This window comes from Otolemur garnettii, unplaced genomic scaffold, assembly GCF_000181295.1.
Source record: "Otolemur garnettii isolate 467f Iridium unplaced genomic scaffold, OtoGar3 scaffold00014, whole genome shotgun sequence".
Classification (NCBI taxonomy): Eukaryota; Metazoa; Chordata; class Mammalia; order Primates; family Galagidae; genus Otolemur; species Otolemur garnettii.
Genome location: NW_003852409.1, coordinates 2,260,794 through 2,276,312, shown reverse-complemented (window position 1 = coordinate 2,276,312; position 15,519 = coordinate 2,260,794). Strand labels below are relative to the sequence as shown.

General features: G+C 46.2%; 1 protein-coding gene across 1 annotated transcript in view; it reads right to left on the bottom strand.

Annotated features, from left to right (window-relative positions):
• Nucleotides 1-14,598, bottom strand: part of TMOD1 (tropomodulin 1) — a 64,340-nt gene extending 49,742 nt beyond the window's left edge. The window contains exon 1 of the mRNA XM_003785154.3: nt 14,479-14,598. Within this exon, the coding sequence (XP_003785202.1) occupies nt 14,479-14,598 (120 nt within the window). The remainder of the gene's footprint in view (nt 1-14,478) is intronic.
• Nucleotides 14,599-15,519: the final 921 nt, after the last annotated feature.

Here is a 15,519-nt window from a genome sequence, read left to right as displayed (position 1 = left end):
ATACTTACTTACAGTCGGAAATTCACTCCTGTGAGGAGGGCAATGACCTATGCCTGGGGGATCTCCTTATTATAACCCAACAGAAAAGTTAGTGAGGGTTTTAAAGAGTTGGAATTTTTAGGTGCTCTCTGATCTTAGCCTAAAATTATAGCTGTTAGCTGTCTGAGAATGGTGGTGATGGAGCTTTCGTGCCCCCACACTACCCAGCCCCAGAGAACTGTTGACATGTAGGAATGTGGACAGTGTTACTAGATCTGCTCATTTTTATGTGAAATCCTTTGCTCTTAAAAATATCAACATTTATTCCATAAATATTTACTGAGTATCCTTCCACAGCAGGCACTGGGGTAGAGGAAGAAAGGAGTATATACATGGGTTTTGAGAGTTTTTTAAATTTAAGAAATGTTAAGTTTAATTTGTTCTTGTAACTAACCCTAGGGGGGAAATAGGCAACTTTCCTGCATGTATAGCTTCTTACTCCTGGCTCTTTTAAATGGTGACTTCCTTTTAAATGTTGTAAGATTAAAACTCAGAGGTACAGTTTGACAGGTTAAAGTCTTAGTCTAACTTACACACCCACACTCTTGGGTCCAGTTGCCCCAAGGACTATGGAAACTTTGGCAGATCCTTAACTGTGCTGTTAGGAGCCCTGACACCCTGCCAGTTAGACTAAATACCACATATCTGCACAATTACCATTGCTATAGATAGTCGGGACCATGCGAGAAGCCATTCTAGCTAGAACCTTGTGGGCTTATTTGGATGTGCACACAAAGGCAACATATACATTCACACACACACATACAAAGTGTATTCAAGGAATGTAGGCTTTTGTCAGCTCAGAGCTGCAAAGCCCTGAGAGATCCTCCAGGCCAATTTTTTCATTTTCAGATGGGGAAACTGAGGCATAGAAAACTGCCTCAGTTTTCTAAATAAAATATTTAGAAAAAGGTGTTTTCTAAATATTTTTTCTACATAAAATATCCCTTAACCCAGTCCTTCATAGTGACAAAAAGCCAAGAGATTTTATTACTTTTCCCAAATAAAACTGCTATGTGTAAGATCAAGGGAAAACAAAACATGCCCCCCTTGGTCTGGGCTCCGGGAGTCCAAGGTTCCAGTTCTGTGACTGAACGACACACAGCCTCTTAGAAGAGGATGAACCAGTTGGTACAAACTCTTTATTGGGTATTGCCAGGGAGGGGTGGAACCTCATTGCCTGAGGCTATGTGCTGGACAGAGAGCCCAGGACTCTTGACTTCTATCCCATAGAAAAGTTTCCATATCGCCAGCTGCCTTCCTCTAGGAATAGATCCTGGAAGCCAGATGGGTCCCTGTGTGAGAGCCAGGTGTCCTCTCCAAGTGTTGGGAAGCCAGAGCTCCCCTCCTTATCAAACTGGTTTCAGTTTACATGTGGAGAAACTGAGGCTCGAGGCATGGAGTTACTGTCTTGGGGTAAGAGAAACCAAGGCAGTTTAGCTTCTCAAAATCCCCTCTGACTCCCCTCCCTCCCTCCTATTTCGGACACTTTGACCTAAGCATGCCTTGGATACCTGCACATCCTCTCTCCTTCCCACCATATCAGGCCAAACCTTTTATAGGCTGGCTAGTACCCCGACTGCCTTTTACAAAGTATTATATTTGACTGGAAAAAGAAATTTCTTATTAACTGGCCTTGAGGACGTTCACTTTCTAGTTATCTTCCAGGTCTGTTTCTCTTTATGTAAAATGAGGCTACTAGTCCCTTCGGCAGATGACAGAGCTGGGCCGCTGTGGTATTGGCCGACAGCTTTCAGAGCTGACCAGAAATCACCCAGTGGAGAATTCTTCTCACATACCTTCACCTGAGCGCTTGAGCGTGCACCAGGGGAACGGGGGAGAGACAACTCGTACCCCAGGTACAGAATCCCAATGTCATGTCCAAAGGGGACAAGCAACCGACAAAGCTCTAAGTGCCCCGCTGTCTCTAGACATATCCCCCAGCCCTGACACACATACTCTGGGCCTCTTCCCTTTCCCTCCAGAAAAAGCTAGGCCTTTGGCTTAGCCACCCCAACCTTGATTCAAGCCATGAAACCCAACAGCTGCCACTTCCCCGAGTCAACTTTATAGGGCATCAGTGCTGATGTCCTTAGGCACCCCTGGGGCCCAAGCGTGGGAATTGTTTGTGGTGGGGCCTATTGGTCATAACAGCACCCACTCTCTCTCTGGGATTCATGGTACAAAGTGGGGACAAATCCTCCCTTCCTGTTGTCTCTTAATTCTCCTTCTTTGCCTCATGCACAGGGAAAATGTTCCTTGTTTCTGTGGGGAGGGGGGGGGCACTGGGTATCCTGAGACAATGACCATATGGTCTCTGCTCTAGAGAGGCTCATGGTCAGAGGAGACCCGTGACCCAGTGTGTCATCTTACTTAACCCTGAGCTTCCTGGAGGAGGTGGTCCTGAGCCCGGGACAAGGGGACCAGGGAAGAGACAGCCAGGTGAAGGGGAGAGGTGTTATAGGGCAGGAGAAGGCACAGCAAGGGCGGAGCCCCAAGGAGTGGGGAGCGTGGCTTGCCAGCGCCAGGAGTCTGAGGCCTCAGTGTTCTGAAATGTCTCATTCGCTGTGCCTCTTGCTGGGCCCATCAGAGCAGCCCTCCTGGCTGGTTGCCCTGCCTTAGGCCTCCCCACCACTCCATTCCCACCCAGCAGCCAGACAGACCTCACCTGTATGAACAGTTAATCACGTCACCCCCCAGCACACTCATAGATGCTCAGCCACTTCACTGACCTACAGAGTCACCACCACCTTGATCAGCAGGTGTGGAGTGCACTTCTGATTTGACCCTGAGATACTCCCACTGCTCCACGGTCTTGAGTCTCTTCCCTTCTTCAAGGAGTTGCTGTTCCAGCCACTCCAGGCTGCCCCACATTCCACAGCTCACCCTGAACTCTCCTGCTGCCACACCTATGCTTGGGCTGTGCCCTCTGCCTGGGATTCCACGTCCTCAGCTCCCCTGCACTCATGATTCAAAGCTCTTCCCTCAGTCACTCTGTTCAGCCTTTGCAGTGGTCCCTGCACTGGTCTGGCTATTCTCCCCCAAATTCCTCTAAGCATCTTGCCCGTCCTTATATTATACCCACACTGTGCTGTTTAGGAGCAAATCTACGCTGCATCTTTCTCCCCAAGGAGACTGGGTGCCTCTCACAGGCCAGCTGGGGTACGTCTTAGTCTTCCTGAAACCCCAGCACCCAGGACTGAGTGTTAAGACCATGTGATCTGAACTGTCCACAATCATACTCATTGATGCTGCAGCTGAGAAAAGGATGGGATTACTTGGACACCCTTAAGGCCCACATCACACATGCTGTCCCAAGCTATCTGCTGGGCCGCCAGGTGCTGCCCTTAAGTGTGTTTGGGTGAGAGGGACACATTATAAAAGATGCCAGGGTAGAGGATGCTCAGGATAGGACAAGGGTTGCTGACAGGGGGTTTGGGAAATGCCAAGCTAGAGAGTGAGACCCAGATTTGGTTAAATTTCTGCTAACATTTTTCACTCTACCTGAGTGCTTTTGGGAGAGCAGAACATCAGGTTATCAAATTGTAAAACTCAAAGTGACAGACTCAAATTGTCTCTGATGTCAAATCTCTTCTTCTTTCATAATGAAAGCTCTCCCACTTTTTAGCTGAGCACTTGGCCACTCGGACTAAAGACTACACTTCCCATATTCCCTTGTAACTAAGTTGAGCCATGTAATTAAGTTCTGGTCAATAATATGAGACATGTACAGTGGTAATTTCTGGTAACCTTCCTGAAAAAAAAAACAGTTGAATTGTGGGTTTGTTCCTTTTATTTCCTCCACTTTTTCTCCATTTGGATGCCTGGAATGTGGCTATTATGGCTACCACTCCAGACGCTGGCAATGAGCACTGCACTCTAGGAATGGTAGAGAATGGTTTAGACAGAGTCTAGGACTCTGGGGAGTTTGGGAAGCTGAGCTCCATACCAGCCCAGACTGCTTACCTATAGACTTTTACTTGAGGGAACAATAAACCACCACACAGATCATGCTGTTTTAGTCTCTATGACTTGCAGCCAAGTTGCACCCTACCTGACAACTCAGGTTCTCATTCTAGGGCTATGAGACCACAAACAGGACACTGGTACTTTCTGGCTTTTGATCTCTCTCTGTGAAATGAGGGTCAAAAGTCTTTTCAGGCTAGGCACAGTGGCTCATGCCTGCAATTCTAGCAGTTTGGGAGGCTGAGGCAGGATTGATTGAGGCCAGGAATTTAAGAAAGACCAGTTTGAGCAACATAGTGACCCTGTTTCTACAAAAAAAAAATTTTTTTTAAATTAGTCACATGTAGTGGTGTGCACCTATAGTCCCAGCTACTTGGGAGGCTGAGGCAGGAAGATCACTTGAGGCCAGGAGTTTAAGACCAGCCTGAATAACATTTGAGTGAGCTCTCAGCATAGTGGCCCTGTCCCTACCAAAAAAAAAAAAAAATTAAGGACAGCTCCTGTGGCTCAGTGGATAAGGCGCTGACCCAATATACCAAGAGTGGTGGGTTCAAACCCGGCCCTGGCCAAACTGCAACAAAAAAAATAGCTGGGCACTGTGGCAGGCACCTGTAGTCCCAGCTACCCAGGAGGCTGAGGCAGGAGGATCACTTAAGCCCAGGAGTTTGAGGCTGCAGTGAACTACGATTGTGCCACTGGACACTAGCCTGTGCAACAGAGCTAGACCTTGCTTCTAAAAAAAATTTTTTTTTAAGTCTTTCATTTTTAACCTCAGAATAAAGGTTTGAACAGCATATGAAAGCAGCTTATTGCCAATCAGTTTTACCACCTTAGGACATAATTGCTCACTTTCATGCAACCAAACAGACATTGCTTTATGGAGGTACTCTGTCAGGGCAGCTACATCTGGTTGTGAACGTTGTGCACTGCACTAATCCAAGGGCATTATTCACTCTCTAGTCTGCATTAAGAGTGTCTCCTAGAGTTGCACAGTGCACAAACTGCACAACTATACTTGGCTATACTGTAACTTGTATTGGTATAACATGGCTCTGAGTCTCAGAAAGCTTAGATTCTAGTGGACAAATCATAGATTCAGATTCCACATTTATTAAACACCAATACATGTCAGTAACTGGGCTTGGTACTTTTTATCTAATTGTATTACATATATATATTTCTATGTGTGTGTATTTTTAAGCAAAACAAACACCTGCCATATGAAGTAGATCCAGAATTGCAAACTGGGAAGCCTGTAGTCCAATTAAATGCAGAAACTTGGTTGGGTTTTTTTGGTCAGTGCATTTGAGGAAGCTCTCTGCATTTTGAAAGAAGGAACTTACCATAAAAATCCACATTTCTAGCATCTCATGAAAAGTTAAGGGATCTGGCAATACAGTGCCTATCTTCTCACACTAGCCTCAGTTGGTGGAGCTGAAAAGCAAGTGCCCTTTAGACAAATTCCTCCTTGCCTCAGTCCCCACCACTCCCTATTGTCTCTGACATGGAGGCCTAGGTCAATTACTATATATCATTGGCTTTGTTGTTGCTTTTCTTTGGAAAGTTTAAATGACAAGTGAAAGTTTTCTTACATATGCACATCTCTTTCAAGAGTGGAAAAGTAAAAGATGAACCGAGATGACCACATGATCAGGAAAATGAGCCAATCTTCCTCCCTTCCTTTATATTACTTATAGGATGTTGTGGGTCCTTGGTTTGCTGCCTCTTGATAGAAAGCACTCAGTACAGTGAGAGAGAAGGGGAATAAACTGGGGGCAATGGGCAGAAAGGCAGAGTTTAAGCTTTGTTTAAAGTGCTTTCTTTTTAAGGATGATCTGCAAAATTGTAACATTTGTTAAATTTGGATGGTGGGAACATAGATATATTCTGTACTCTCCTATATGTTGAAAATGCTAGCTGTTGAAAACGCCAAAATCAAAAAGAAAATATTCTGTGTCCTTAGTATGGGGCCGGGGCTGTGCTGGGGGCTTGTAGGTACAAGGGTAAAGAAGGTTTCCAGAGGGAGGAGTGGGAGGTCAAGGTTTAACAATTGACAGAAAGTGAAGGGCTCTATGTCCAAGAGGTCCCAGCCAGGGGAAGGGGTATGAGAGAGGTGGTCATGGGGCCAGAAGTTGGGGCAGGGGGAACACGCCGATGCCTGGCCTGACTCATCCTTCCCACGCCAGGCCCATCCTGCGCGCGACTAGCAGTGTTTCTAAGGATGTGTGCCTATTTTTAGAGGAGAGATTTATTTCTTTCCATTTCAACTGTTTACTTCTGTCCTGGGCTTGCAATTCTGCCGGTTTGTGTTACAAAGGAGAACCACGGCCCTGTGGACCAAACTTGGCTGCTTCCTGGATGGCCAGGAATGCCCTCTGTCTTACAGGATATGACTTGGGGCACAGGTAGGGAGGATTTTACAATTGTCTGGAGTCTGACAGGAGGCCATGTAGAATGACAGAAGCCCCAGATTCTCTTCCTAGCTCTGCCACTGACTTATTGGGTGACCTTGAACTGGTCTTTTCCCCTCTCTCAACTTCAGGGTTTTGTCGTTGTTATTTTGATGTTTCATTACTAAAATGGCAATAATAAAACACCCCAAAGGATTGGTATGAACGTTTGGTGAAATACACCAAGCACCAAGTGAATGACTCACGTGCAGGGACAGACTCCACAAATTAGGGTTTCTCTGCCTGCATGGTACACGTAGATGCCAGAAGTGAGCAGGGGTGGGGTGCTGGCAGATGGTTGCCAAGTGTCTTTGGAGCTCTGGGATTCTACAGTTCTAGGTTTTCCACCAACTCTTCCTGGGCAATTCATGGCCCTTTGTTCTCAGAACTCTCAACACATTGTAGGCTAAGGAAGGCAGGGTCTGTCTGAATTCAATCTTTCACTCACTAGTGTATGATTCTGGCCATGCATTTCTTGATCTAGAGAATGATATTTCCAACCTGTGAGGATCAATCTTATAGGATCCCTGTGGAGATTTTATGAGATGATGCCCATAGAATGCTTAGCATAGCACCTGGCCTGTAAGAAAACATCTATAGAAAACAATAGTTTATTATTATGATTGTTATTTCAGGCTTTGTAGGGGGTGTGTTGCTTTTTATTATCGTTTCTATGGTTATACTATGCCACAGATTCCTAACAGCTGACTTTAAAATCAACTCTTTGGACCCAATTTCTTTATAAGGTTGAAATTATCTCTACCATCTTCTCTCCTGCAAATATTTTGATCCTTTCACTGAGACAGTTTTAAAAATATATTCTGCCTTTTCCCCAAAGTCTCATTAACAAGCAGTATTTATAGTTAAATTCTTTGTGTTGGTAGATTCACAATGTCTTTTTTTTTTTTCTAAGAGTAATATTTACGGTGAAAATAACATAACCACTTCAAAAGAAATCAAATTGAAAAAACCAATTTGCTGGTCTGTAGTCTGTTCTCCAAGTTCCCGTCTGGCCAGTTCCACAGGTGATCCCAGTAGGGTGAGGGCTAACAATACAGGTTACAGGGCCAAGGCTGTCTGGGTTGGAATCCCAGCATCACCCAGGTTGCCTTATGGGCAGGTTATTTCATCTCTCCAAGACTCAGTTTCCCTATTTTAAAAATGGGGCCAGTGCCTGAAGCTTCTCCGAGGACTAAATGTGATAGTAGCCCTGTAGAGCTTTACCCATGGCACACCCAGTAAACACTGAGTAACTGTTGATCATATGAGAACTGTACACTGTTCCCTGTTACAGTGACTTATCATCCTCAAACTTCTCCACATGGCCCCGGCTGCCTGGCACAAAGGCAATCTGAGGAGTTGGCTCAGCTTCAGAGCAGCATCCACTTAACTCCAGAGAGACGAGAAAGGGCAGATCCTCTGGGGAATCAGTCAACAGTGGATACTTTTAGCACATGAAGCATTCCTTTCCTGAGGGAGTCCAAGTGCAACAATCTCATGATAAGCTCGAGTTTTTCCAGAGTGAGAGATAGAAAGTTTCGGGGACTTTTTTTTTTTTTTTTTTAATATGCACAAGTTTGGAATCCTCTGTGGCAAACAGAGCTGCTTTCCAGCTCCTTATAGTCTACTCTGTCACATGACCCTGGGGCTTAACAATTGCATAACCCGAAGCGTCAGCCCCTGAAATGTGTGCCCTATTCAGGTACTAAGATTGCCAGGAGTGGCTCAAGAAATCATACGTGGTTAGAGTTGGAGAGAGTGTCTGAGGCCGTCTAAGCTAATTGTGGCCATTTCACAGATAGGGAAAAATGAGAACCAAAGAAGAAAAATCGTGTGCTTACGTCTGCAGCAGAGCTAGGACTAGAACATGGATTTCTGCAGCACAGGCTCTTTCCAGGAAGAAAGAATGATTTTGTACCCAGCACCCTCTCAAACCACAAAACCAGAGCATGTCTGCAGCCCAAACTATCTTCCCGAAGCCTCCCATGAAGCCTTAGAGAAATGTGGCTAAGATGTAGGCTCTAGACCAACGATCCTCAAACTACGGCCCGCGGACCACACGCAGCCCACCTAGGACATTATCCGGCCCGCCAGGTGTTTTTGCACAACCGCCGCCTGTTCTGTTTAGCAGCTGACTTGTCCCGGGGACCGCAGTCCAGCCATCCAATGGTCTGAGGGACAGTGAACTGGCCCTCTATTTAAAAGTTTGAGGACCCCTGCATCTAGATCCTTAGCATGGCTCTGTCACTGCCTTGCTGTGGGGCTTTGGACAAGTTGTTTCACCTCTCAGTTTCCTCATCTGTACAATGGGGGTGATAACAGTTCCTGCCTCACAGGATCATGATGATGGTTAAATGAGTTAATACTTTCAAAGTGCTTAGAACAGGACCTGCACACGGTAAGTGTCACATAAGCACTTGTTAAACAAAAATAAAAACAGGAGGAAGATGGAACGTAAAAGAGGGGTCAGTCCCCAGGTGCCAAGGGACATGGGTTCTGATCTGGTTCTGTTTGGATGTGTGACTCTCTCTGGGCTCAGCTCCTGCTCTGTAAGTTTTGGGGTAGGGAGCTGGACCCCTACTGGCAGGTTTGGGGGTGAGGGGAGCCCTTATACCTTTGGCCTCTGCCTGCACTATGATTTCAGAGGCTGGGCTAAGGGAGGGTGAAACTAGAGCTGGAGTGTTTGTGCATGTGTGCTCAGAAAGAAGGGAGGCCCAATGGGCCTTTTCAAAACTCACTGTCTTGCAAATCAGGTAACAGAGACGATCTCAGTGAAGGGGCCAATTGTGTGTCTAGGACTAAAACCCACAGGCCTCTGCCATTATCTCCCACCCTCACTCCGGTTTCTCTTCTCTTTTCCTTGAACTGAGAGAGAAAGGAGTCTTTGAAAAATGTCATTTGTGAAACCACAGTAGCATGAGAATTGCAGGTTTCAGATGGCTCAGGCCCACTCCCAAATCCATATGCTCTGCTGCCTTTCTCCTGCCAGCAATCTGTCTGAAGCCTGTTTGTAATCTGAGTCCCCACGCCCTGGTGCCCTGGTCCTGTGAGTTAGGCAGCAAGCCGAGCTGCAGGCGCCCTATCCCTCCAGTGGCACATGGGAGGGGCCTCTCTCCTATTAGTCACCTGGGCAGAGAGCTGGCTGTGCCGGAGCCACAGAGGTCCTGAGGGGTGGCTGTGAGGCCAGATACTCAGCTGTGTGGGACGGGGGTCCTGTGGGAGCTCTTTGCCAGTCTAAGGGTGAATAGGAGCTCCTTGCAGGTCTCGGTGCAGTGCCCAGGGCTACACTCTCCATTCTGTGGAGGCTGTTCCACCTGTCCCCAAACCCCTGGGCCTGATGTTGGCTCTGACCCTTGCCATCACTGGCCCCACTTGTAGCCACAGCCAAGTTTAATCTCATTTCCCTCCAGCAACTGAGGACAACTCCAAAAGCCAAAAATTCCAGAAGGAGCAGGCCTGCAGGGCCTTCTATGGGGAGGGCAATGATTCCCCCATGGCACCCCATTTTACCTCTCACTGGTCTCCCTGGCATCCCCCAGTATACATGTCCCCAGCATTGGTGCCTGAAAGCACTATGCCCACTGAGTCACTGACCCTCAAGGCCTTCCTGGCCCACTGAGCAAAGTTTAAACTCTCCCGTCTGCTTTGCAACACCCTCCCTCAATATCTAGCTCCAACCCCCCTTTCCATTTGCATCTGACCCTCCCCCAAAACCACACTGAGACTCTCCATCACCAATTACCTCCCCACAGGAGCCTTTGCCCTTGGTCTTTGCTCAGGGCTTCACTCAGCCTGGAATTAGAAAAATCCAGGGCCCAGTTCCAGTATCACCTGCTCTTGAAGCCTCCCACCAGTAAGGATTAATCCTCTCTCCCTGTCCCCTCCCATGTAGGATGCTGTTTATCCTGTATACTTCCCACTGGCCTGAGCCAGAGGGCAGAGAGCCTGCCAGGCTCCCTGGTGCCCAGCACAGGCCTGGTGCTGGCAGGTAACTGGGTCACACTCACTGAGTTGACCAGAAGTGGCTACTTCTCCCTTTTGTTCTCCCTTTTTAGAGCTGTTTGTTCTTGTAATTCTAGGCAACAGTGATCTAGGATAGAATTAGAACAGAATATTTTACAGCTTGACTGTTCTGGGCTATGTGTCTGTTTTTACTGAAACTCCAGCCACTGGGGAGGTGTGACACAGGGGAGGAAGGAGGGACCTGAGGCTCTCCCCACCAAGCCCACTTGTAATCACATGTCAGGAGACCACCTTCCTGTGGCTGGGCAGGGGAAAACAGGGAACATGAGAAAGACGAGGACATGCTATGGAAGGATTTGTCATTGTGGGGGGGCTGGGATCCAAGATCCTTAGACCAGGAATCTGAGTTATCTAGAAAGAAGCCACTTATTCAAACTGGAAATAAGACCAGCTTATAAATCATGGAAACTTAGCCCTGAAAGGGACCGACCAACTCTGTCATTTCATGGATGGGGACATTGAGGCCGAGAAAGGACAGCAACTGGCCTAAGGTCACAGAGTGAAAAACACAGGGTTGGGTTGGGACATCTAACTTTTAGTCCTACATTTTTCAAGCTAAATTGTGCTCCCTGTACATTTGCAGCTATTATTTGTGGGTTAGTGAAATGATATTGAAGTTGTGGTATGGTGTTTTAGAGACAGAATCTCACTCTGTTGCCCAGGCTAGAGGGCAGTGGCACCACCATAGCTCATTGCAACCTTGAACTCCTGGGTTCAAGCCTTCCTCCCACTTCAGCCTCCCAGGTACCTGGGACTACAGGCATGCACCATCATGCTGACTAATTTTTCGTAGAGATCAGGTTCTCGCTATGTTGCTCAGGCTGGTCTCAAACTCTTGGCCTCAAATGATCCGTTTCTGCTTCCCAAAGTGCTAGGATCACATGTGTGAGCCACTGCGCCTGGCCTAAAGTGGTATTTTTTTTTTTTTTTTTTGTGGATTGCTGTTAAAACAGAGTTGAGTAATGATTGGTTTTTTTAAAAGGCACAAAACTTTCCATTTTTAATTAAAAATGCAAAAAATAGAAAGTTCACTTTACCAATAACATTCATTATACCTTTTCTGTGGTGGGTATTGACCTGGGTGCCTGGGACATATTTACAGCCCTTTCTCACAGCTCCAGCGGGGCTTGCTAGATGGCACATACAATCAAGGAGCCATCTGTCTCTTGAGGCTGTGTACCCTGACTGCAGAGGCTAATTCTGAGTATGAAACAAACTTCTTCAATGTGCAAACTATAAAATGCAATGATAAACCATCAAACAAGTGAGAGAGAGTCTTCCAGTCTTTTATTTCTCAGTGGATTCATCCCATGACAAATGTTCTCCACTGTCCTAAAGCAGTTGGGGTTTAATATAATGGGAAAATTGCCTTTTGAAGACTTGGTAATGGCACCAGCTAGGTAGCAATACCTTGCAGGGTGGGGACAACATTCTCTGGAAGGCTCTGAACCAGCATGCAATCTATGGTGCTATTTCTCCCATAGCTGGGATTCATAGGTCCAGGAATTAAGGTTGAAAATGGGAGTGGCACCACTTACCATGACTCCTAGTGACCCACTAGCAAAATTTTTGCTTCCTGTCCCTACGACCTCATGTTGACCTAGAAGTCTCAGTTTCAGGCTCAGTGCCTGTAGCTCAGTGGCTAGGGCACTGGCCACATGCACTGGGGCTGGCAGGTTCGAACCCAGGCTGGGCCTGCCAAACAACAATGACAACTACAACAACAACAACAACAAAAAAAAAATAGTCAGATGTTCTTGCAGATTTCTGTAGTCCCAGCTACTTGGGAGGCTTAGGCAAGAGAATTGCTTAAGCCCAAGAGTTTGAGGTTACTGTGAGCTGTGATGGTACAGCACTCTACTGAGTGAGACTCTGTCTTAAAAAAAAAAACAACAAAACGAAGTCTTAGTTTCAAAGGAGGACTGCTTCTACCAGGAGAAACACCAAACTGGAAGTTAAAACTGCCATGAGGCCGAGCTCAGCGGTGTGCACCTATAATCCCAGCTACTCAAGAGGCTGAGGCAGGGGGATCACTTGAGCCCAGAAGCCAGAAGTTGCAGTGAGCTATGATGATGCCACTGTATTCTCTACCCAGGGTGACAGAGCAAGACTTTTTCTCTAAAAATCCAACAAAAGCCCAAAACTGCCACCTGACTACTTTGGGCTCTTCTTGCTTTGAATCAACAGGCAAAGAAGGGAGTTACGGTGCTGGCTGGGGTCACTGATCCTGACTACCAAAGGAAAATGGGCAGCTACTGCACAGGGAGGTCAGCACACATATGTCTGGAATATTGGCGCTCCCTTAGGGCATTTTTTAGTATTACTGTGCCCAATAGTTAAGGTCAATGGAAAAGTACAACCCAATCCATGTAGGACTATTAATGGCTGAGCCAGGGGTGGGGAACCTGTGGCACATGTGGCCCTCCAGATCCCCAAGGGCAACCCCTCCACTGAATCCAAACTTCATAGAACAAATCCCTTTTAACAATCCCTTTGTAAAAGGGATTGGGTCAAAAGGCCTCACTCAAGAAACCAAGCAAATGAAGATTTGGGTCACCCATCAGCTAAAGAGTCATAATTACTTAAGGTGCTTGCTGAAGGCAAAGGGGATACAGAAAGAGTAATGAGGGGGTGGGAGTTATAAATATCAGCTACAACCACCTGATCAGTTACGGAAATGAGGACTGTAATTACCATGAAAACTTTCTTCTTAGTTTGTGGACATGTTAGTGCATGGGTGTAGCAAATGCCTTTGGTTTTCTCCCCCCTCTTATTCCCTTACCATTCAACATAGATGGATTGACTTTATATCAGAGTATTTAAGTGTTGTTAATTTTACATTATTACATATCAGTTATAGGACATAGGGGAGAAGAGTAAACCTCACTCGAGGATTTTACTTCTTCTTCTGGGGAAGGGGTTAGTGTATTTACCATTTACACAGGATAGTTGTATCCTCTTAGGCAAAATTATGACCATCTGGCTCAGCACCTATAGCTCAACCGGCTAAGGCGCCAGTCACGTACACCTAAGGTGGCGGGTTCGAATCCCCAGCCCGGACCCGCCAAACAACAATGACGGCTGCAACCAAAAAATAGCCGGGCGTTGTGGCGGGCACCTGTGGTCCCAGCTACTTGGGAGGCTGAGGTAGGAGACTCGCTTGAGCCCAGGAGTTGGAAGTTGCTGTGAGCTGTAATGCCACGGCACTCTACCCAGGGGGACAGCTTGAGGCTCTGTCTCAAAAAAAAAAAAGAATTATGACCATCTAATTGTGCTTATATGGATGTTTGGTAGAGTTTAAAGAGGTGTGCGCGTGTGCCAAGTTGACAAGGGGTGGACTTGTGATTGTAAATTTTATGTGTCAACTTGACTTGGCCATGAGGTGCCCAGACACTTGGTCAAATATTATTCTGATTGTGTCTGTAAGAGTGTTTCTGAATGAGATTGACATATAAGTGAAGCAGATTGGATGGGGCCCACCCACATTAGGGAGGGCAATCAGTTGAAAGCCTGAAAAGAACAAAAAAGCTGACCCTCCCACAAGTAGGAGGAATTTCCTTCTGCCTGACTGCCTTGAGGTGGCACATTATTTTTTTTCTGCCCTTGGAATTGAACTAAAACATTGGCACTTCCTGGGTCTTCAGCCTGCCTGCATTTGGACTGGAATTCTATTACTGGCCCTCTTGGATCTCCAGCTTACTGACTACAGATCTTGGGACTTCTCAGCCTCTTACAACCATGTGAGCTAATTCCTCATAATAAATCTCTTTATATGTATGTGTGTATGTATTAATACATATCCTATTGGTTCTCTTTCTCTCAAGAACTCTGATATAACACATTTTTCAAAATCCTGCAAAGCAAAGTTATTCTAATGTCACTCCCACATAAGGAAGAAAGGAAGTGGTAGCTTTAGGAAGGGCACATCTGTCCCTCCCCAGATGGTAATGATGCGCTCCGTGCACCTGTGATAATGTGATCCCCTCTGGCACCTACTCACATCAGGGTCCAGCTCATCCAGCTCATTTTCCAAGGTCCTGAGCTCTTCCTCGGTGAGGGCTCCAAGGATCTCATCTTCATCCAGGTCACGGTATTTCTCTAGCTCTCGTCTGTATGACATTATGGAAGAACTTGTTGTTGTCTACTCAGTTTCTGTGCTGATGTATGTATGACCTGCCAGAAAGACAAAAATCTTAGAAAAATCGTCCTTTGATTTGCTCTTTCAAAGCAAATGGATGCTCATCATTCACCTGGTGTCCTGGGCATGTTTTATGAATTGCAGGATAATAATTACTATAGTGGAACACTGCACAGAGTTTGACTAATTCTCGAATAAAATTATGCAAGGTAAAAGTCCGGAGGGCGTGTGACTTAATTAATCGTAATTGGTTGCAATTGGTACGGACATTAATTACAAGTAAGTGGGTGATTATAAATGGCTTATGAGTGCCTGAAACAATTTTATTCTTCAAGTAGTTCAAATCTGTATAACCCTCTACCCTTCACCCTGTGCCTACTGGGAATTGCAAATGCTGTAAACTGCCTGATTTTTAAAGGGGGAGGGTATAAAATAGTTAATTGAGTGTCTACTACATGCAGGCCCTCACCTGTTCCATCTTATTCAATCATCACAAAAAGGATCCTCTAGAAATAGCTAACTTTTACCACCACACACCAAGCCATGTAGTAAACAGATTTTCTAGTTTAACTATAAGTAAGTATTTGCCATTACTCCCATTGTACAGATGAAGACACTGAGCTCAGAGAGGTTAAATGACTTACCCAAATCACACCACTGGAAAGTGGCAGGTCCACATTCCCGCCCATGTCTGTTGGCTGTTTGAGCTTGCACTGCTCTGGCCATTGCATTAGAATCACTATGTATGTCGTACATACATAGTCAGAAGGAGACTGTCTACCAGGGGTCCTCAAACTTTTTAAACAGGGGGCCAGTTCACTGTCCCTCAGACCATTGGAGGGCCAGATTGAGGGCCCCAGGATGAGTCAGCTGCTAAGCAGGACAGGCAGCGGCAGCAAAAAC